This window comes from Symphalangus syndactylus, chromosome 11, assembly GCF_028878055.3.
Source record: "Symphalangus syndactylus isolate Jambi chromosome 11, NHGRI_mSymSyn1-v2.1_pri, whole genome shotgun sequence".
NCBI classification, from domain to species: Eukaryota; Metazoa; Chordata; class Mammalia; order Primates; family Hylobatidae; genus Symphalangus; species Symphalangus syndactylus.
The window spans coordinates 95,196,248-95,219,057 of record NC_072433.2 but is presented as its reverse complement, the minus strand read 5'-3'; the positions used below and the strand labels follow the sequence as shown (position 1 = coordinate 95,219,057).

Sequence of the window (22,810 nt, the reverse complement as noted above, 5' to 3'; positions counted from 1 at the left end):
GTCCATACAATACTTATGTGTGAGTGATCACAGAAGCATTATTTGTCAAAGCCCGGAATTGGAAACAGTTCAAATATTTATCAACTGGCGAATAGATACGCAAGATGTAGTATATCCATACAGTGGAATTCTACTTAGTAATAACATGAATAAACTGTTGTGTTAGTCAGGGATCCCTAGAGGGACAGAACTAATAGTATATATATTATATAGTATATATATATGAGAGTTTATTCAGTGTTGACTTACACAATCACAAGGTCCCACAATAGGCTGTCTGCAAGCTGAGGAGCAAGGAGAGCCAGTCCGAGTCTCAAAACTGAAGAACTTGGAGTCCAATGTTTGAGGGTAGGTAGCATCCACCACGGGAGAAAGATGTATGCTGGGATGCTAGGTCCGTCTTGCCTCTTCACATTTTTCTGCCTGCTTTATATTCGCTGGCCACTGATTAGATGGTGCCCACCAGAGTAAGGGTGGATCTGCCTTCCCCAGCCCACTGACTCAAATGTTGATCTCCTTTGGCAACACCCTCACAGACACATCCAGGATCAATACTTTGTATCCATCAATTCAATCGAGTTGACACTCAGTATTAATCATCACAAGTCCACCCCTTGCCAACTTGAGCCCATACACATCTCCTGAGATCATACATAATCTTCAAATAAAGACAATAATAAGGTCATAATTACGCCTAACTTAATGCAGCTGTCCTTTGTACAACTGCAAACGTGCCAATCCCCAACCCAAATACCATTACGTAAAAGTTAACGATACTTAAATGCTTATGTGAAGTCAATAAATCTTATGTCACATGATGAAGGAAAAGGAAATAAAATGAAGATATTTTCTTAGTACAAGTGTATACACGCACAAACATGTTTTTAACAAAAGAAGGAGGAAATACTCATGACAGTTACAGTCCTCGTTTCTGTTGCTGGTCACGTGGTCACAGCTGGTACTGATGACTACCTTCTTCTGCTACCCATTCTGTATTCCTTTGCCTTCAGCAAGCACCTCAGCAGGTCATAGTTTTTTCCTGGTAGAGTGACCCAAACCTTCATCCCTGTGGAGTCTGGACCATTTGTAGTCCTACCTGGATTGGGCTGTTGTAGTTTCCCATCGACCTTAATCACAGGGCATGGTAATACTAAGAGAAGCCCTAGTGGATCTCCTGTACTCCATGCATTCCTGTATCCTGTATGGATCTCCTGTGTTCCTATCTCCTTTATGGAGTAGTAGACTGATTTCATCTTGATAGTCCTGTCAGTCTCCCCAGCCAACACTGTAACTCCCTTCTTAGCCTGTTGACTTAAAGGTAGGAGGAGCCCAAGATGAACAAGTGGCAATTTTAACTTCCTGTTTAACGGAATCATTGTTGTGTCTCCTGGTGGCAGCGTTCCCTGTGGAACTAAGACCTCTAGGCCAGCAGAATGTAATGTTGTGGGAACAGGAAGCACACATTTTGCTAGTGGATCACTATGGGTAATGGTGAGTGGTGCCACTTCCACAACTCCTGATACATGGACTAACATGGATAAACCTCAAAAACATTACATTAGTGAAAGAAGCTAGAGACAAAAGACTACTTATGACACAATTCTATTTATATGAAGTTTCTAGAAAAGGTAAAAGTATAGAGATAGGAAGCAGATCAGTAGTTGCCTGTGGGTGAGAGCTGTGATTAACTGTATATGAGCATAGAATATAGAGGGAATTTTTTGGGTGGTGTGATGAAAGTGTTCAAAACTGGATTGTCGTGATGATTATATAACTGTATAAACTTATTAAAACTTGATGAATTATACTCAAAATGGATGGATTTTATGGCATATAAGTTGTACCTCAATAAAGCTGTTTAAAAATTGTGCGTAGTACTTGGATTATGGCGTAGCCATTTAGTTTTTGCTTCATCTCACCCCAAGAAGATGACATAGTTCTTTATCACTTGAGCAGTATTTCTCTAACTTTAAGGTGTATAAGAATCACCCTAGGATTTTCCTAAAATGCTGATTAAGATTCAATAGGTCTGTGCCAGGGCCTACTATTTTGCTTTTTTTTAAAAAAAAAATTTCTGTAAGTTATTGGGGGTACAGGTGGTATTTGGTTATATTTGTAAGTTCGTTAATAGTGGTTTGTGAGATTTTGGTGCACCCATCACCCGAGCAGTATACACTGCACCCTATTTGTAGTCTTTTATCCCTCGCCCCCCCCACCCTTCCCCCAAAGTCCCCAAAGTCCATTGTATCATTCTTATGCCTTTAGATTTTCCTTTTTTTTTTTTCTAAATTTATTTCCATAGGTTCTGGGGAACAGGTGGTATTTAGTTACATGAGTGAGTTCTTCAGTGATGATTTGTGAGATTGTGGTGCACCCATCACCCGAGCAGTATACACTGAACCCAATATGTAGTATTTTATCCCTTACCCCCCTCCTGCCCTTTCCTCTGAGTCTCCAAAGTCCATTGTGTCATTCTTATACCTTTGCATCCTCATAGCTTAGCTCCCACTTATGAGTAAGAACATATGATGTCTGGTTTTCCATTCCTGAGTTACTTCACTTAGAATAATAGTCTCTAGTCTCATCCAGGTTGCTGTGAATGCCATTAATTCATTCATTTTTATGGCTGAGAAATATTCTGTTGTGTATATATACCACAATGTCTTTATCCCCTCATTGACTGATAGGCATTTTGGCTGGTTTCATATTTTTGCAGTTGTGAATTGTGTTGCCATAAACATGCGTGTGCAAGTATCTTTTTCGTATAATGACTTCTTTTCCTCTGGGTAGATACCCAGTAGTAGGATTGCTGGATCAAATGGTAATTCTCCTTTTAGTTCTTTAAGGAATCTCCACACTGTTTTCCATAGTGGTTTTACTAGTTTACATTCCTACCAGCAGTGTAGAACTTTTAACCACATCTATGCCAACATCTATTACTTTTTGATTTTTTTATTATGGTCATTCTTGCAGGACTAAGGTGGTATCACATTGTGGTTTTGATTTACATTTCCCTGATCATTAGTGATGTTGAGCATTTTTTTTCATATATTTGTTGGCCATTTGAATATCTTCTTTTGAGAATTGTCTATTCATGACCTTAGCCCACTTTTTGATGGGAGTGTTTGTTTTTTTCTTGTTGATTTGTTTGAGTTTGAGTTGCTTCTAGATTCTGGATATTAGTCTTTTGTCAGATGCATAGATTTTGAAGATTTTCTCCCACTGTTTGGGTTGTCTGTTTATTCTGCTGACTCTTCCTTTTGCTGTGCAGAAGCTCTTTAGTTTAATTAAGCCCCACCTATTTATCTTTGTTTTTGTTGCATTTGCTTTTGGGTTCTTGGTCGTGAAGTCTTTGCCTAAGCCAGTGTCTAGAAGGGTTTTTCTGATGTTATCTTCTAGAATTTTTATAGTTTCAGGTCTTAGATTTAAGTCCTTGATCCGTCTTGAGTCGATTTTTGTATAAGGTGAGAGATGAGGATCTAGTTTCATTCTCCTACAAGTGGCTTGCCAATTATCCCAGCACCATTTGTTGAATAAGGTGTCCTTTTCTCACTTTATGTTTTTGTTGGCTTTGTCTAAGATCAGTTGGCTGTAAGTATTTGAGTTTATTTCTGGTTTCTCTATTCTGTTCCATTGGTCTATGTGCCTGTTTTTATACCAGTACCATGCTGTTTTGGTGACTGTGGCCTTACAGTATAGTTTGAACTTGTAATGTGATGCCCCCAGATTTGTTTTTTGTTTTTGTTTTTTGCTTAGTCTTGGTTAAGCTATGTGTGCTCTTTTTTTGGTTGCATATGAATTTTAGGATTGTTTTTTCTAGTTTTGTGAAGAATGATGGTGGTATTTTAATGGGAATTTAATGGAAGCACATCCCATGCTCATAGATGAGTAGAATTAATATTGTGAAAATGACCATACTGCTAAAAGCAATCTACAGATTTTGCATTTTTAACAAGCTCCAAAGTGATATCAGTGCTGCTGGCATGAGAACTACACTTTGAATGGAAGGCAGTAGAATTTGTTCATTAGAATCTCCTGGGGAGCTTTTAAAAATAAAATTGATGCAGAGCTGTACCCAACAATTAAATTAGAAATCTTCTTTAGTGATTCTTATGTGCAACTCGGTTAAGAGCCTTGACAAAATGGCGTTCTTTCTATCATAGGGAGTCAGTAACAAACTTTCACCTATGTCTCCCTTACAGCCATCCTATAGTTTAGGTTATAACTGAAAACCCCCACATTATGATCAGCATCTCTTGTGATAACCAGGAGAAGAAACTATAATGCTTTAAATACACTCTTTTTGAATATTCTCTTACACATTTCAACCCTTTAGTCCTGGCTAAGAATCAGAATACAGAAGAAGGGGGAACCTGGAGTAATTATGATAATAGCTAAAATCTATTGAACAATTACAATATGCCATGCATTGTTCAAAATATTTTACATGCATTATCTTATTTTACTCTCACATTTTACCCTGTGGGGTAGGTACTGTAATTTTCTCCATATTATAGAATGAACAAAGCATATAGAGAGGAGAAATGACTTGTTCAAAATGACACAGCTAGTAAGTGGTCCAGTTGGGATTTGAAGCTAGACAGTGAGACTCCAGGGTCCCAGAGAAGCCAGAAGTGAGACTCCAGGGTCCCAGTACCTGCTTCCTGTAGTCTATAGTCTGTTTCTTCCAGACCTTCTGCCACAAATCCCTAACTGATCTTCTATCCTTGGGGAGTGGAGCTGGATGCCACCCAAATCTTCAAGGCCCTTTCATTAGTCTCCTAAAACGTACCCAAGCCTACTAAGACTGTTTCTGTATCCTCATGACACACTCTTGTCTTGCTTTCCAGGGCTCTGTTGATGTTAGAGGCTCCTCTGAGCTATCTTATTCTGATTGCTTGAGCTGAAAGAGAAAGACCCAAGAAGCACATTTTTAAACCCCACTTTTTCTCTCTGAATGCTCTGGCCCCTTGGACCTGAGTTTTCTTCTGTCCTTAATCCTCATCCGAGTTCCTCTCCTCTCCTCGAGGATGGATATAGGAAAAACTTAATGTTAGACTGAAATTGAGCAGGGTGTTTAACCAACTGACTATGTACTTAACCTCTGTTACCCCTTTTTGTTTTTAATAGTGTTTGAGTTTCATTGAAGCTTCCAGCAATTTTAGTGCCTTAAAAATTCTTTGTTAACATAATGCCTTTAGAATGTTAAGTGTCAAGAAAGCCTATTTTTAATTTATCAATGGCACCCTTAGTCTTAATATGCTTAAGCATACTTTACTTTTGAGGGGAGAATTAATCTTTTATCACATGTACCATAGATGCTGTTGGTTTCATTATTTTAGGAAAATGTTCTTATGATTGTTTTAGCATTAATGCTACTCACATAATTCTTTTTTCCAATATCTGTTCAGCATAGATAAGGAAGATACAAAAAGAGTCACCCATGCTAAAGCTAATGCCAAAGAGATATAAGTTGCTATTGTCTGAAAAACTAACAAAGATGTTAAATTTGTCGATTTCATCTTGACTGTGAAGAAAATGAATCTGAAATTAAGCATATGATAGAGAATATTTGGACTTTCTTTTATAAGCTACATCTTTGGGAAACCATGAAGAAAATTTAAGCACAATTACAAGAAGATAATTTTGTAAATGGAAATTTTTTGGAGGTGAGGGAGACAAAAAAGGAATTTTATTCTGCCATTCATTTAAAGCAGGGCTGCTTAGAAATACAAAACACTGTCAGTGTAACTTCTTTGAAGCACTAGGGGCCTCAAGTTTTCACATGCTTAAGAGTCACTTGGGGGCTTGTTGAAAATACAGTTCCTTGGGCCCCACTCCTTTCAGCTCTGAGTTTTTAATACAATAAAACTTGGGATTGTAATACTCAAGGTATTAGTCATGGTTCTCCACAGAAACAGAACATTAGGAGATTGTCTGTATGTCTGTCTATATATGTTTCTAGAGATTGTTGTAAGAAATTGTCTTATGTGATTATGGAGACTGAGAAGTTCCAAGATCTCCACTTGGCAATCTAGAGTCCCAGGAGAGCCAGTGGTATAGTCTCAGTCCAAGTCTGAAGCCCTGAGAAGTACAAAAACTAATGGTGTAAATTCTAGTCCAGGTTTAAAGACCTGAGAACTGGGAGAGCCAATGGTGAAAGTTCCAGTGCAAGTCTGAATCAAAGGCAGGAGAAGACTGATCTCCTACTTGGAAGATAGTCAGGCAGAGAGAGCACCAATTGTCCCTTACACTGACTTTTTGTTCTATTCAGGCCTTTGACAGACTAGATGAAGTTTCTCTCTATTGAAGAAGGCAGTCTGCTTCACTCAGTCTACTGATTGAGCTGTTAATATCATTCAGAAACACTCTCACAGGAATATCCAGAATAATGTTTAACCAAATATTTGGGCACCCCATGGCATAGTCAAGTTGATATAGAAAATTAACCATGGTACAGATCAAAATTGAGTCACTGGTGTAAAAATGTGCCTCCTCCCACTTCTTTAAAAAAAGACTTCATAAGACACATGAACTATATCAGAAAATAAAGCCACTAGTACAATGACATTTAAAAAATCATATATTAAAATGATACAAATGTATCCTTTGTCTAAAAATAAAGTAGAAGTCAAAGGTATGATGGAGTACATGGAAAGAAGGAAAAAAATTCATTTATTTATTTCAATATTTTCTACTAAGTGCCAGGGATTATTCTAGGTGCCGATGGGGAACTAAATGGTTTTCTGGGTCATAGGACTTTTCAGTGCTAAGACTGAAACTGTCCGAGGCAAATCAGAATGGTTGGTTATTCTAGGGGAGAAGGAGGGAAGAGTTATTTTGAGAGGGGAAGACTGACAAACTAACATGTGAGTAAGTGTGTAATGTGATCAGTAGTGATAAGTGTTATGAAGAAAATCAAAGTGTGGTGAGACACAAAGAGGGACTAGGAGAGTTATTAAGGAGCCATGCAATTAGTTTTGATCACCTAAGGAATGAAGTAAGATGGAAAGGAGAAATGAGCTGAGGACTGAGATGAGGTAGACTCAACCAAGTGACCAAGAGCCAACAGTAAGGAAGGAGGAAAGCCATGATAGTTGATACAAGAAGCAAATGAATTAATTGTTTCCAGAAGAATCATCTATTGTGTCAGATGCTGCTGAAATGCTGGGATAATTGAGATTGACCATTTAATTGATAGGATGGTGACAATGAATGAGAGGGACAAAAACTTGATTACTATGAGATCAAGAGAGAGTGGAAAATGTGTGTATTAGCTTGCTAGGGCTGTTAGAACAAAGTACCACAAACTGAGTGGCTTAAACAATAGAAATTTACGGTGTCACAGTTCTAGAGCCTGGAAGTCCAAGATCGAAGTGTTGGCAGGGCCATGTTTCTTCTAAAGTGCTAGTAAAGGATCTGTTCCAGGCCTCTCACCTAACTTGTGGCACTCTTTTTGGCAATCTGGTGTGCCTTGGCTTGTGCAGCATAACTCCAGTCTTCACATGGCATTTTCCCTGTGTGTGTATCTCTGCTCCACCAGTTATGTTGAATTGGGAGCCCACTCCACTCTAGTACAACTTCATCCAAAATTAACTATTTACTTTACTATTGGAAATGGTTGCCCCATTTCCAAATAAGATCACATTCTGAGGTAGTGAGGGTTAAGATTTCAAAATGTCAGTCTTAAGGAGACATAATTCAACCCATAAAAATGTAGTATATCCATACAATGGAATATTTTTCAGCCTTGAAAAGTAAGGCAATTCCAACACATATTACAACATGGATGAACCTTGAAAACATTATGCTAAGTGAAAGAAGCCAGTCATAAATGGTCATAAATTGTGTAGTTCTTTTTATATAAAGTGTTCAGAATAGGAAAATCCAGATTACCAGGCTTGGAGGCAGTGGGAAATAGGGGAATGACCGTCAATGGGCATGGGGTCTTTGGTGGGTGGTGAACATGTTCTGGAATTAGATATCGGTAATGGTGCATAACCTTGCGAATATACCGAACTGTACTCTTTGAAAGGGTAAATTTTATGGTATGTGAATTAAATGTCAATAAAAAAATATATATTGGTTGGGTGTGATTGCTTACCCCTGTAATCCCAGCACTTTGGGAGGCCAAGGAGGCTGGATCACTTAAGGTCAGGAGTTTGAGACCAGCCTGGCCAACGTGGTGAAACCCCGTCTCCACTAAAAATACAAAACAAAACAACAACAACAAAAAGAACCAAAAAAACTAGCTGGGTGTGGCAATGCATGCCTGTAGTTCCGGCTACTTGGGACTCCCAGCTACTTGGGAGGCTGAGGCAGGAGAATCAGTTGAACCTGGGAGCTAGAGGTTGCAATGAGTCGAGATTGTGCCACTGCACTCCATCCTGGGCAACACAGCGAGTCTCTGTCAAAACAAAACAAAACAAAAAACCCAAAAACCAACTATGTATGTTTGTGTTTGTGTGTGTGTGTGTATGTGTGTATATATATATATATATATACATGTATATATACACACAGAGGGAGGGGAGAAGGTAAAGAATTGGAGGTAGCCAGTGTCAACATCTCTGAAGAAGTACAAAAAACATGGGGTGATAAAAAGTGGATGTAGGGTCAAGAGACGACTTTTAAAAATACAGGAATATTATAGCATGTTTGTATGCTGATTCAAATGATCTAACAGGGCAGAAAATAGTAATGATGCAAGGTGGGGCTGAGAGGATTTTCAGGAGCCAAATCCTTGAGTTCACTGGACTATTACCTTGAATAACTTCATCCATGTCTTTTCCCTAGGTGACAGATCAGTCAGTGAAAGCATTTGCTGAACACTGTCCTGAGCTTCAATATGTAGGCTTCATGGGTTGTTCAGTCACTTCTAAAGGAGTCATTCACCTAACCAAGGTAGGTACTATGGCTGCTTTTCCTTGGTATTTTTGAGTATCATACAGGTGATGAGCCCTAAATTGTTTAATTTACTTGAATAAGGGATAGTCAGATCATTATAGAAGTCTACTAGGGTTTGATAAAAGTTAAAATGAGTTGAAGAAAGCAATACCAAACTTACCCTTTCTGAAATGGAATACTCATTTAAACAAGAAGCTTTTTGCTTTTTCATTGCTAATGGCTATGAAATATATATCAAATAAATATATACGACAAGAATCATTTAAATGTTAATGTGCTTAGAAGATATTTTGATTGAATTTTAAGTGCTCATGTATCACTAGATCCTATGAGTATTTGGCTTTAAAAAGTGAATTTAGTCAGTGTATATTATCAAGCTGAATATGTAAGGTGAAAAGAGAGGTGAATATATGACAAAAATTTACATTATGGCTCAGACAGTTCAATAATATAACAATTATATGAAATTTCATATTTTTAGAAATGATCAAACTGCCAGTTCTTTAGTAATCTCTCACTGATGTGTCATCTCTACTGCGATGTGTCATCTCTACTGCTTTCCAGAGCTTTAAAATAATTAAAAGCCAATTCTTAGATTTGTGTAATGGAAAAACTGGCTACTATAAAATTTACCTATGTGTTATCTGAAATTTGTTACTGTATAAATTTCAATTCTATCCTATAGTACTTAGGAAAATAAATGTGATTCTTGCCTTTTCCGACTTATTATAGCTGAGCAACCTTTTCCTTCAACCTTCCTTCATTTCACAACTATTAGAAAGTTGCTGTATTGGCAACACAATGATGAAAAAAAACAGGTAAGATTCCAGGTCTCTTTCGGTTTGGTGTCTTCAGATCTGTTTGAGCTTACAGTTTAATGGGAAATAATGTCTTTCTTTACTCCCTAGGAAAAGAGCAAATGTTTATGAGTTACCTAGGACTATGGTAGGGTCACACAATGAATAGGACCCTGGGCACCATTATAACCTCAGATTGGATTATTGGGTCTATCACTTAGCTAAGTGGGAAAATTATTTTTTAGGGTATTAAATAAGGTAATATATATAAGGTACTTGATTCAGAATAGAGACCACAGTAAATGCTAAATAAATGTTAGCTATTAATATTAAAACAGATGCAGGCCAGGCGCAATGGATCACCTCTGTAATCCCAGCACTTTGGGAGGCCGAGGCAGGTGGATTGCTTGAGGCCAGGAGTCTGAGATCAGCCTGGCCAATGTGGTGAAACTCCATCTCTACTAAAAGACAAAAATTAGCTGGGCATGGTGGTGCGGTGGCTGTAATCCCAGCTACCTGGGAGGCTGAGATGGGAGAATTGCTTAAACCTGGGAGGCAGAGGTTGCAGTGAGGCGAGATTGCGCCACTGCACTCCAGCCTGGGCGACAGAGTGAGACTCCGTCTCAAAAAAAAACAAAACAAACAAACAAAAAACCCAAAAAACAACAACATAAAAACCCCAGATGCCATAGTATCTAAATTGCTAGAAAATTAGTACAAAGTTTGATTTTAAGAAATCAAATCACTATTCTAGTCTAGTGTATCTGAAAGAAAGTCTGTGGTTGTACTATGTCTTAAAGGACTGATTAGCTTTAATTTTATTGTGAGGATCAGAGCCTAAAGCTAGAGGAGAGGATAGGCCTGTTATTCTCAATTATTGCTCTATCAGAACATCTTAGTGTAACCAAGACCATATGTAACCATAATTTTTAATTCATTTCCTATAACCTTGGCCTGAACATCTTGGTAGATGAATGTTTTTCTAGTCACATCTGATGCTGTTTATGGTGTAGAGTAAAAATGCCTTTGGTTGAACAGATTGTGCACAACAAGTGTTATGATGGCCATATGTGGGCTTTTTATGATTACTTGAAATTGTACTCATTAAAGACAAAACAAGACTTACTAGATCAGTAAGTGCTTCCCTGAGCATTTTGAGATGGCCAAAAATTATGGTACACTGGTACTTAAAAGATCACAATTATTCTCTGTGACAAAACACAGCTACAGCAAATGTCTGCATTGGAAAGCTCAATTTGCTGAAATGGTTCTTCTGAAGATTTTAGGCAAGGATTGCTGGTTTGGTCTATCAACAATCAGAATCTATTGGACTCATATTACAGTTAGTCCGCAAAGTTTTGAGGAACATCTTTGTTCTTCAACAGAGCCTTTTCTTTGTTGAGAAAACTGGTGTGTACAACAAAGCAATGAAGCTTAGTTTTCTGGATTCAAGTAAAGGCAAAAGAGGACATTTTATACATGCATTGGTTCTGCAAAGCTATTTTAATTGGTTTATCTCTTGAAAACCAAGGGTAGACTCAGTTTTTAATAAAATTAAGGCTTTTTATTTTATGATCTTTGCATTCTGGCAGTGTTTTCATACTGGTTACTAAGACATTCACAAAAATGTTTGTAATCATATAAAGACCCCTTAAAAAGTTGTGTTTCCTTATCATCATAGTACATAATAAATAATCAAGAAACTGTGAGATATAGGGTGTTGAGAGTTATCAGCCTAAATATGTTTTTACGTGATTTAGAAAATCTCTTTAACACATGATGTCACTAAATCCCTGGCTTTCTAAGTTTGCTAAGAGAGGCAAGGAGCATAAAAATCTCTGTACCTTAGTTTCCTGTCTTTGAAATTATTTGCCTGTATTAGGTGATCTGTCTTCAGATCTGCAATTTCTTGCACCCTGAAGAATCTATGAATTTAGGAATCATTGGCATAGAAGGGACTGTTATGGGCTCTCATGGAAACTAAGAAATATCAAGTCTAATTTAGTAGGTTAGAAGGGAAAATTGGGGATTTGTGACATCTTGATTTTTAAATCAAGGGCAAGAAAACAGAGGATTGGGAATAGATGGAAGGACATTGATATCCTCTTGGGGTCCCTTTGATTTAATTTTATTTTGATTTTCTCAGGCTTGACTGGATTCCCGTTTACTTTGTAATATTTACTGATGACACTCCATTATTACTTAGATTCTGCTAATATCAAGCAATATTAGGATAAGAAGCCTTTCTAAGCTGCTATGACTGTGTAAATGAGAGTCCAGAATAACCAGACTGAATTCACACAGGTTGATAAGATAAAGTCAGATTTATGGGACTGTTTGGAAACTTAGAGGTCTATATTTAGGAAGCAAAGATAATAATTTTTGAGGTCTACATTTAACAGTTAAGAGTATTAGTGACTTGTATGTGGCAGAATTGGGTCTACTCTAAGACAAGTGTGTTCTTTTCATTGTAGTGTACCTGTTATATAAATATAAAATCTGTATATCTTGCTCTCTCACCCACTTTTAAAAACAAGTTCAGCAAATGCAAATATATAGTTCCCTTCAGTGTTTAGACTGTGGGACCTGCATGTCATTTGCCACTAAAGAGACTAGAAGGAACATGTCAAAGGACCCAAAAGCCAACGTGAAATGGCTCCTGCTGACTTAGGTTGGGATATTTTGAGCATTGAAAAGGAAGACTCTGCAATGAATTAAAAGAAATAAAATATATAAAAATGGATTTATAATGATATAGGCAAAACGAAACTGAATTTCTTCCAGCTTAGGTGGCGCAACGGGCCAAATTTACTCTTTCCTGAAACAATTAAAAAAACAGACAAAATATAGGAAACAATGGTTTTTAAGACACTGGATATCAGGCAACCAAGGACAATGATCCCTATGATATGGGAAACAGGCAAGAGGAGCTCTGTGATTGTCTCAGTTTAGTGCATGGAAAGAGTTTCCAGACTGCAGCACAGGGAGGGGGTAACTCAGGTAACACGCAGCAGACTGTCTGAGTTGACAAAACAGAACAGAAAGGCCAGGGAGACCAAAACAGCCAGATTTCAGAGGACTGAATATTGGAGTGGGGAGAACTGCATAGAAGAATCCCAGGGATTTGTGGATGACCCTCCTTATGCATTCAATCCTAAATAACCCGTGAGTAAAGACAAAATCAAAAGAGAAATTAGAAAGTATTTTGAAATGAATGAAAATGAAAACACAATGTATCAGATTTAGTGTGATGCTACTAAAGTACTACTTAGATAAAAATAATGAAACAAATACCAATATGAGAAAAAAGATTTTAAATCACGACTTCAACTTCCATTTTATGAAATTTGAGAAAGAAGAGCAAATTAAATCCAAAGTAAGCAAAAAAAAAAAAAAAGGAAATAGTAAAGATCAAAGAGGAAATCAATGAAATGGAAAACAAAAAGAAGAGAGGAAATTAATGAAACCAAAAGCTAGTGATTTGATAAGATAGATAAAATTGATAAATCTCTAGTCACACTGATCAAAAAAAAAAGTTGCCAATGTTATAGCTCAGAGGGTTAACAAAACTACACATACTACAGGCATTAAAGGATAACAAGGGTATATTATGAACATCTTTTTTTTTTTATTTTAATTTTTGAGATAGAGTTTCAATCTTGTTGCCCAGGCTGGAGTGTAATGGGATGTTGGCTCACTGCAACCTCCACCTCTCGGGTTTAAGCAATTCTCCTGCCTCAGCCTCCCAAGTATCTGGGACTACAAGCGCCCACCACCACGCCCGGCTAATTTTTTGTATTTTTAATAGACATGGGGTTTCGCTATGTTAGCCAGACTGGTTTCGAACTCCTGACCTCAGGTGATCCACCCATGTCAGCCTCTCAAAGTGCTGAGATTACAGGCGTGAGCCACCACATCCAGCCAGTGAACATCTTTAGGCCTATCAATTCAACAATTTAGATGAAATGGAAAATTTATTTGAAAAACACAAACTACCAAAGCTCACTTAAGAAGAAATAGATAACTTGAATACCCCTGTATTTCTTAAAGAAATTGCATCTGTAGTTAAAAATTTTCCACCAATACTCCCATCCCAGATGACTTCACTGTTGAATTTTGCCAAATATTTAAGAAAGAAATACCAATTCAATGCAAATCTTCTAGAAAAGACACTATTATTACCCACATTAAAAAAACTTGACAAAGACACTCTAAGTGAAGAAAATTGAACATCACTATCTTTCATGAATATAGATTCAAAAATTGTAAACAAAAGTTTGGAAAATCATGTCTAACAGTATTTTAAAAGAATAATTATGTCATGACCTAATGAGAGTTTATCCCAGAAAAGCAAAGTTGATTAGGCACTCAAGATAAATCAAAACTAGGAAATCAATACACAAAAATCCATTGTATCTGTATAGCAGAGGAAACAACAGAGTGAAAAGACAACCTATGGAATGGAAGAAAGTATTTCCAAACCATATATCTGATAAGGAGTTACTATCCAAAATATATAAGGAACTCGACTCAATAGTTAGAAAACAAATAACCTGATTGAAAACTGGGCAAAGTACCCAATTAGAGGTTTTTCAAAAAGAGACATACATGTGGCCAGCAAGTATATGAAAAAAATGCTCAGTGTCACTAATCATCAGAGAAATGCAAATTAAAACCACAATGAGATACCACCTTACGCTTGTCAGAACGGCTGTTATTAAAAAGGGGAAAGATAACAAGTTTTGGTGAGGATGTAGAAAAAGGGGAGCTCTTGAACATTGTTGGTAGAAATGTAAATTAGTATAGCTGTTGTAGAACACAGTATGGAAGTGACTCAAAAAAATTAAAAATAGAACTGCCATATGAGCCAGCAGTAGTACTGGGTATATATCCAAAGGATATTAAATCAGTATGCTGAAGAGATGTCTGCACTCTTACTTTCATTGCAGCACTATTCACAGTAGCCAAAGTTGATATGGAATGTCCATTAAAGGATAAATGGATAAAGAAAATGTAAGCCAGGCACGGTGGCTCATGCCTGTAATCTCAGCACTTTGGGGGGCTGAGGCCAGCGGATCACGAGGTCAGGAGATTGAGACCATCCTGGGTAACATGGTGAAACCCCATCTTTACTAAAAAAAATACAAAAAAATTAGATGGGCATGGTAGCAGGCACCTATAGTCCCAGCTACTCAGGAGGCTGAGGCAGGAGAATGGCGTGAACCCGGGAGGTGGAGCTTGCAGTGGCCACTGCACTCCAGCCTAGGCAACAGAGTGAGACTCTGTCTCAAAAAAAAAAAAAAAAAAAAAGAAAAAAACAAAAGAAAATATGGTATATACACACAATGGAATACTATTCAGCCTTAAAAAGAAGGAAATTTCTGTCATTTGCAACAACATGGAGGAACCTAGAGGGAGATTATGTTAAGTTAAATAAGCCAGACACAGAAAGACAAATACTGCATGATCATCTTACTTGTGGAATCTAACAAAGTCAGTCTCGTAGAATCAGATTAGAATGGTGGTTACCAGATGCTGAAGGGGGGGAAGGGATTGAGGAGGTGCTGGTTGAAGAATACAAAATTTCAGTTAGGCAAGAAGAGTAAGCTCAAGAGATCTATAGTACATCATAGAGTATAGACTATAGACTATAGTACATATAGTACATAGTACATATAGTACATATTTACTATAGTAAGTAACTATATTGTATACTTGAAAATTGCTGAGAGAATAAATTTTAAGTGGTCGACCACAAATAATATAATATTGAAACAGTGTTGAAATGGAAAGCAAAAAGAAGAGAGGAAATTAATGAAACCAAAAGCTAGCGATTTGATAAGATAGATAAAATTGATAAATCTCTAGTCACACTGATCAAAAAAAAAAAGTTGCCAATGTTACAGCTCAGAGGGTTGACAAAACTACAGATACTACAGATATTAAAAGGATGGCAAGGGTATATATTGTTTCAATATAATATCAAAACAAACTTTTGTTGTCTGAGATAATGCTGGGAGTTCTTGTCCTACCTCCAAGATGATTAAGGAGCATGGACACAAAGGTGAGGTTAGAGCGAAAGTTTAATAAGCAAAAGAAGAAAGCTCTCTGCCAGCAGAGAGGGGGTCCAGAACGGGAGTATCCACTGTGGGGCTGGGATCCAGGGTTTTTACGGACTGGGAAGGGGAAGGAATGTGCTTAGTCTGTGGGCTGTCTTGGCAAATGCATGACTCAGCTTGGCCTGGGACCAATCAGGGGCTGAGGTGATGATTCATAGAGGCCAGACTTACAGTCCAAATAAAGGAAACTAGAGTGCCCACTGGAACCCACCAGAGCCCACTGTGCCCATGCCCACAAAAGGAGAAGAAACTTTTTCTGGGATCCCACTGTGGGGACAAAGGCATTTCTGTGCCTGGCCTTGTTCCCTTATCTGAGTGAGCTGGAGGTTTGTGCAAGTTTTTATCCAAATGGCCTGGAGGTTTTTCTATCTGTGCAGCCGTGGGTGTGTCTCTAGGTACAACACCCCGTGCTAGTTCCCTTATTGGCACCTGCCGCTTGAATTTTTTCTCGGGCTGCTTTTTATGTTATGTGGGGATGAGGCACTGACCCATAGGCGGGGGCCTCTCTGAGATGCTTCCCTTGTTATCTACCTAAGGCAAGGTAACTAACTCCTTTCAGTATATGAGGCAAGGCATATATTAATTATCTTGATCTGGCCACTCCACAATGTATACTTACATCAAAACATCATGCTGTATACCATAAATATATGCAAATTTTGTCAGTTAAAAAAATTAAAAAGACTTTTAAAAGAAGCATTAAAAAGTTATATTTTTATATGCTGGCAATGAATAATCTGCAAATGAAATAAAGAAAAACCTTTCATTTACATTATTATCAAAAGTAAGAAAATATTTATAAATACATTTAACCAGGGATATCAAGACTTGTACACTGAAACCCACAAAACGTTACCGAAAGGAATTATAGAAGACCTACATAATGAAAAGGCATCCACTATTCATCTTAAAATAACTTAATATTGTTAAGATGGCAGTATTACTCCAAGCACTTTATAGAGTCAATGGAATCTCTATAAAAATCTCAGCAGCTTTTTTTAATGGAAAATCTGATATTGAAATTATTATTGAGTTGCAGGACAACTCAAGAGCCATAACTATCTCAAAAAAGAAAAACAGTGTTGGAAGACTCATATGTCCCAGTTTTAAAACTTACTACAGAGCTATAAGAACCAAAACAGTATGGTACTGATGTAAGGATAGACACGTAGGTCAATGGAAAAGGATCAAGAGTCCAGAAATAAACTCACACATCTATGTCCTATTAATATTTGAAAGGGTGCAAAAACCATTCAATGAGAAAAGAAGAGTCTCTTAAGCACATGGTGCTAGGATATCTGGATATCCATATCGGAAAGAGTGAAACTAGACCCCTACCTCAGACCATATATAAAAATTAACTGTAACATGGTTCAGAGACCTAAATGTAGGAGTTAAAACTATGAAACACGTAGAAGAAAACATGGGAGAAATCTTCATGACCTTGAATTCAGTAATGGATTCTTAGATATGACACCAAAAGCATGAGCAACAGAAGAAAAAAAAAAGATAAATTGTACTTTACCACAATTAAAAATTCAAAGGGTACTCTCAAGAAATTGAAGAGGCAATCGACAGAATAGGAAAAAATATTTGCAAATCACATATCTGGTAAGTGTCTTGAATATATAAATAACTCTATCTTAGCAACAAAAAGACAGCCTAATTTTTTAAAATGTGCAAAAGACTTGAATAGATATTTCTCCAGAGAAGATATACTTGGCTGCCAAGCACATGAAAAGCTGCTCAACATTATTAGTTATGCAGATGACTGGGAAATGCAAATCAGAAACCCTGGTAAGGTACAGCTTCACACCTACTAGGATGGTTATAATAAAAAAAATGGACAACAGCAAGTGTTGACAAAGAAGTGGAGAAATTAGAACCCTTGTACATTAATGGTGGGGATATAAAATTATGCAGTTGCTATGGAAAACAGTTTGGCAGTTCCTCAGAAGTTTAAATATAGAATTACTATATGATCCAGAAATTTCAATCCTAAGTATAGAATCAAAATAACTAAAAACAGGATTCAAAGAGAAACTTGTACCTGAATGCCCATAGCAGCAATATACACAACAGCTAAAATGTGGAAACAATGTAAATGCCTATCATCTCATGTATGTATAAGCAGAATGTGGTATATTCATACAGAGGAATATTATTCAGCCATGAAAAAGAATGATGTTCTGAAATATGCTATAATATGGCTGTAACATGGCCTTGGAAGCATTATGATAAAGAGGATAGCTACAAAGGCTATTTTTCTATATGATTTGTTTATATGAAATGTCCAGAATATGCCCATGTATACTGGGTTTCGTTTCAGTATAATGAAAATGTTGTGAAATTAGATATTGGTGATGGTTGCACAAGTCACTCAATGTACTAAACACCATTGAAATGTACAATTTATGAGGATGACTTTTATAGGAAATAAATTTTATATCAATAAAACAGTTCTAGAAGAACAGGAGAAAACTTTTGTGATCTTGGGTTAGACAAAGATTTCTAAAAGAGGATACCAGAAGCCTGATCAAAATTAATAAATTGGGCAGGGTGCAGTGGCTCGTGCCTGTAATCCTAGCACTTTGGGAGGTCAAGGTGGGCAGATCACGAGGTCAGGAGTTTGAGACCAGCATGGCCAGTATGGTGAAACCCTGTCTCTACTAAAAATATTTAAAAAAATTAGCTGGGTGCAGTGGCATGCGCCTATTGTCCCAGTTACTCGGGAGGCTGAGGCAGGAGACTCTCTTGAACCCAGGAGGTGGAGGTTGCAGTGAGCTGAGGTTGAGCCACTGCATTCTGACCTGGGTGACAGAGTGAGACTCCATCTTTAAAAAAAAAAAAATTAATAAATTTACTAATTAATAAATTACACTTTATGAAAATTAAAATATTCTACTCTTTGACATATACAGTAGTTCCCCCTTATCCTCGTGGGATATATTCCACAACCCCTGGTGGATGCCTTAAATCATGGATAGTACCAAGCCTTTTGTATGCTATGATTTTTCTTACCCATTCATACCTATGATAAAGTTTAATTAATCAACTAGGCACAATATGAGATTAATAACAATAATAATAAAACAGAACAATTATAACAATATGCTGTAATAAAAGTGATGTGAGTGTGGTCTCCCCACCCCTTCAAAGTATCTTCTGGAACTGTACCTTGGGTAACTGGTACCGCTCATGGAAAGCGAAACTGCAGATAGGGGAGAGGGACTCCTGTACTGTTGAGGAGACAAGCCCCAGATTGGGAAAAATAATTGAAAACTGTATATCTGATAAGCTATGTCTAGAATATATTAAGAATTGTCAAAACTAAGTAAGAAAATAAGCACATGAAAAGATGTTCAGTAGCATTAGGAATTAGGGACATGCAAATGAAAACTATAGCAAAATACCACCACACACCTATTAGATTGGCTAATATTAAAAACACTTGCCATAGTTGCTGGCAAGGTGGCTGAATAGGAACAGCTCTGGTCTGCAGCTCCCAGCGAAAATGATGCAGAAGGCAGGTGATTTCTGCATTTCCAACTGAGGTACCCGGTTCATCTCATTGAGACTGGTTGGGCAGTGGCTGCAGCCCGTGGAGGGCAAGCTGAAGCAGGGTGGGGCATTGTCTCACCCAGGATGCACAAGGGGTTAGGGAATTTTCTCCCCTACCCAGTGGAAGCCATGAGGGTCTGAGCCTGAGGAACTCCAGCACAGATACTGCGCTTGTCCCATGGTCTTTGCAATCTGTAAACCAAGAGATTCCCTGTGGTGCCTATGCCACCAGGGCTCTGGGTTTCAAGCACAAAACTGGGTGGCCATTTGGGCAGACACTGAACTAGCTGCAGGAGTTCTTTTTTCCATACCTCAGTGGGGCCTGGAACACCAGCAAGACAGAACCATTCACTCCCCTGGGAAGGGGTGCTGAAGCCAGGGAGCCAAGTGGTCTGGCTCTGTGGGTCCCACCCCCATGGAGCCCAGCAAACTAAGATCCTCTGGCTTGAAATTCTAACTGTCAGCACAGCAGCAGTCTGCTGTGGCTTGAGCTTGGTAGGGGGAGGGTCACCTGCCATTGCTGAGGCTTGAGTAGGCGGTTTTAAGCTCACAGTGTAAACAAAGCCACTGAGAAGTTCAAACTGGGTGGAGCCCACTGCAGCTCAGCAAGGCCTCTGCAGCTAGACTGCCTCTCTAGATTCCTCCTCTCTGGGCAGGGCATCTCTGAAAAAAAAGACAACAGCTCCTGTCAGGGACTTATAGATAAAACCCCTATCTTCCTGGGACAGAGCACCTGGAGAAAGGAGCAATTGTGGGTGAGATTCAGCAGACTTAAATGTTCCTGCCTGACAGCTCTGAAAAGAGCAGCGTACCTCCCAGCACAGCATTCAACCTCTGCTAAGGATCAGACTGCCTCTTCAGGTGGGTCCCTGACTCCTGTGTATCCTTACTGGGAGACACCTCCCACTAGGGGCTGACAGACATCTCTCTCACACAGGAGAGCTCTGGCTGGCATTTGGCAGGTGCCCCTCTGGGACGAAGCTTCCTGAGGAAAGATCAGGCGGCAATCTTTGCTGTTCTGCAGCCTCTGCTGGTGATATCCAGGCAAACAGGGTCAGGAGTGGATCACCAGCAGACTCCAGCAGACAGCAGCAGAGGGGCCTGGCTGTCAGAAGGAAAACTAACAACTAGAAACGAATAGTACGTTGACTCAAAGACCCCATTTGAAGGTCACGAAAAGCAAAGACCAACGGTAGATAAATCCACAAAGATGGGGAGAAACCAGCACAAAAAGGCTTGAAATTCCAAAAACCAGAAAGCCTCTTCTCCTCCAAAGGATCACAACTCCTCGCCAGCAAGAGAACAAGACTGGACGGAGAATGAGTTTGACGAATTGACAGAAGTAGACTTCAGAAGGTTGGTAATAACGAACTCTTCTGAGGTAAAGGAGCAGGTTCTAACCTAATGCAAGGAAGCTAAGAACCTTGAAAAAAGGTTAGACAAATCGTTAACTGGAATAACCAGTGTAGAGAAGAATGTAAATGACCTGCTGGAGCTGAAAAACACAGTACGAGAACTTCATGAAGCATACACAAGTTTCAATAGCTGAACTGATCAAGCGGAAGAAAGGATATCATTGATTGAAGATCAGCTTAATGAAAGAAAGAGAGAACACAAGATTAGAGAAAAGAATAAAAAGGAACGAACAAAGGAACAAGAAATATGGGACTGTGTGAAAAGACCAAATCTATGTTTGATTGATGTACCTGAAGGGGACAGGGAGAATGAAACCAAGTTGGAAAACACTCTTCAGGATATTATCCAGGAGAACTTCCCCAATCTAGCAAGACAGACCAACATTCAAATTCAGTAAATACAGAGAACACCACAAAGATACTCCTCAAGAAGAGCAACCCCAGGACACATAATCATCAGATTCGCCAAGGTTGAAATGAAGGAAAAAATGTTAAGGGCAGCCAGAGAGAAAGGTTGGGTTACCCACAAAGGGAAGCCCATCATACTTAACGGGATCTTTCTGCAGAAATCCTACAAGCCAGAAGAGAGTGGGGCCCAATATTCAACATTCTTAAAGAAAAGAATTTTCAACCCAGAATTTCTTATCCAGCCAAACTAACCTTCATAAGCGAAGGAGAAATAAAGTCCTTTACAGAGAAGCAAATGCTGAGAGATTTTGTCACCACCAGGCCTGCCTTACAAGAGCTCCTGAAAGAAGCACTAAACATGGAAAGAAGAAACCAGTACTAGCCACTGCAGAAACATATCAAATTGTAAAGAACATTGACACCATGAAGAAACTCCGTCAACTAACTAGCAAAAGAACCAGCTAGCATCATAATGACAGGATCAAATTCACACATAACAATATTAACCTTAAATGTAAACTGGCTAAATGCCCCAGTTAAAAGACACAGACTGGCAAATTGGATAAAGAGTCAAGACCCATCAGTGTGCTGTATTCAGGAGACCCATCTCACATGCAAAGACACACATAGGCTCAAAATAAAGGGAAGAGATGGAGGAATATTCACCAAGCAAATGGAAAGCAAAAAAAAAAAAAAAAAAAAAGGAGTTGCAGTAGTAATCTCTGATAAAACAGACTTTAAACCAACAAAGATCAAAAGAGACAAAAAAGGGCATTGCATAATGGTAAAAGGACCAATGGAGCAAGAAGAGCTAACTATCCTAAATACATATGCACCCAATACAGGAGCACCTAGATTCATAAAGCAAGTCTTAGAGACCTACAAGGAGACGTAGACTCCCACACAATAATAGTGGGAGACTTTAACACCCAATATTAGATCAACGAGACAGAAAATTTACAAGGATACTCAGGACTTGAACTCAGCCCTGGACCAAGCGGACCTAATAGACATCTACAGAACACCCCAAATCAACAGAATATACATTCTTCTCAGCACCTCACTACACTTACTCTAAAATTGACCACATAATTGGAAGTAAAACACTCCTCAGCAAATGCAAAAGAAAGAAATCATAACAAAGAGTCTCTCACACCACAGTGCAATCAAATTAGAACTCAGGATTAAGAAACTCACTCAAAACCGCACAACTACATGGAAACTGAAAAACCTGCTTCTGAATGACTACTGGGTAAATAACAAAATGAAGGGAGAAATAAAGATGTTCTTTGAAACCAATGAGAATGAAGACACAACATACCAGAATCTCTGGGACACATTTAAAGCAGTATGTAGAGGGAAATTTATAGCACTAAATATCCACAAGAGAAAGCAGGAGAGATCTGAAATTGACACCCTAACATCAAAATTAATAGAACTAGAGAAGCATCAGCAAACAAATTCAAAGTCTAGTAGAAGACAAGAAATAACTAAGATCAGAGCAGAACTGTAGGAGATAGAGACATGAAAAAACCTTCAAAAAATCAATGAATCCAGGAGCAGGTTTCTTGAAAAGATCAACAAAATACATAGACCACAAACC

General features: G+C 38.3%; 1 protein-coding gene across 5 annotated transcripts in view; it reads left to right on the top strand.

Moving 5' to 3' along the window:
* Positions 1–22,810, top strand: part of FBXL17 (F-box and leucine rich repeat protein 17) — a 533,333-nt gene that overhangs the window by 155,782 nt on the left and 354,741 nt on the right. For all 5 annotated transcript variants that reach the window (XM_055298027.2, XM_063612883.1, XM_063612881.1 and 2 more), the window contains exon 5: positions 8,797–8,904. In XM_055298027.2, the coding sequence (XP_055154002.1) occupies positions 8,797–8,904 (108 nt within the window). The remainder of the gene's footprint in view (positions 1–8,796; positions 8,905–22,810) is intronic.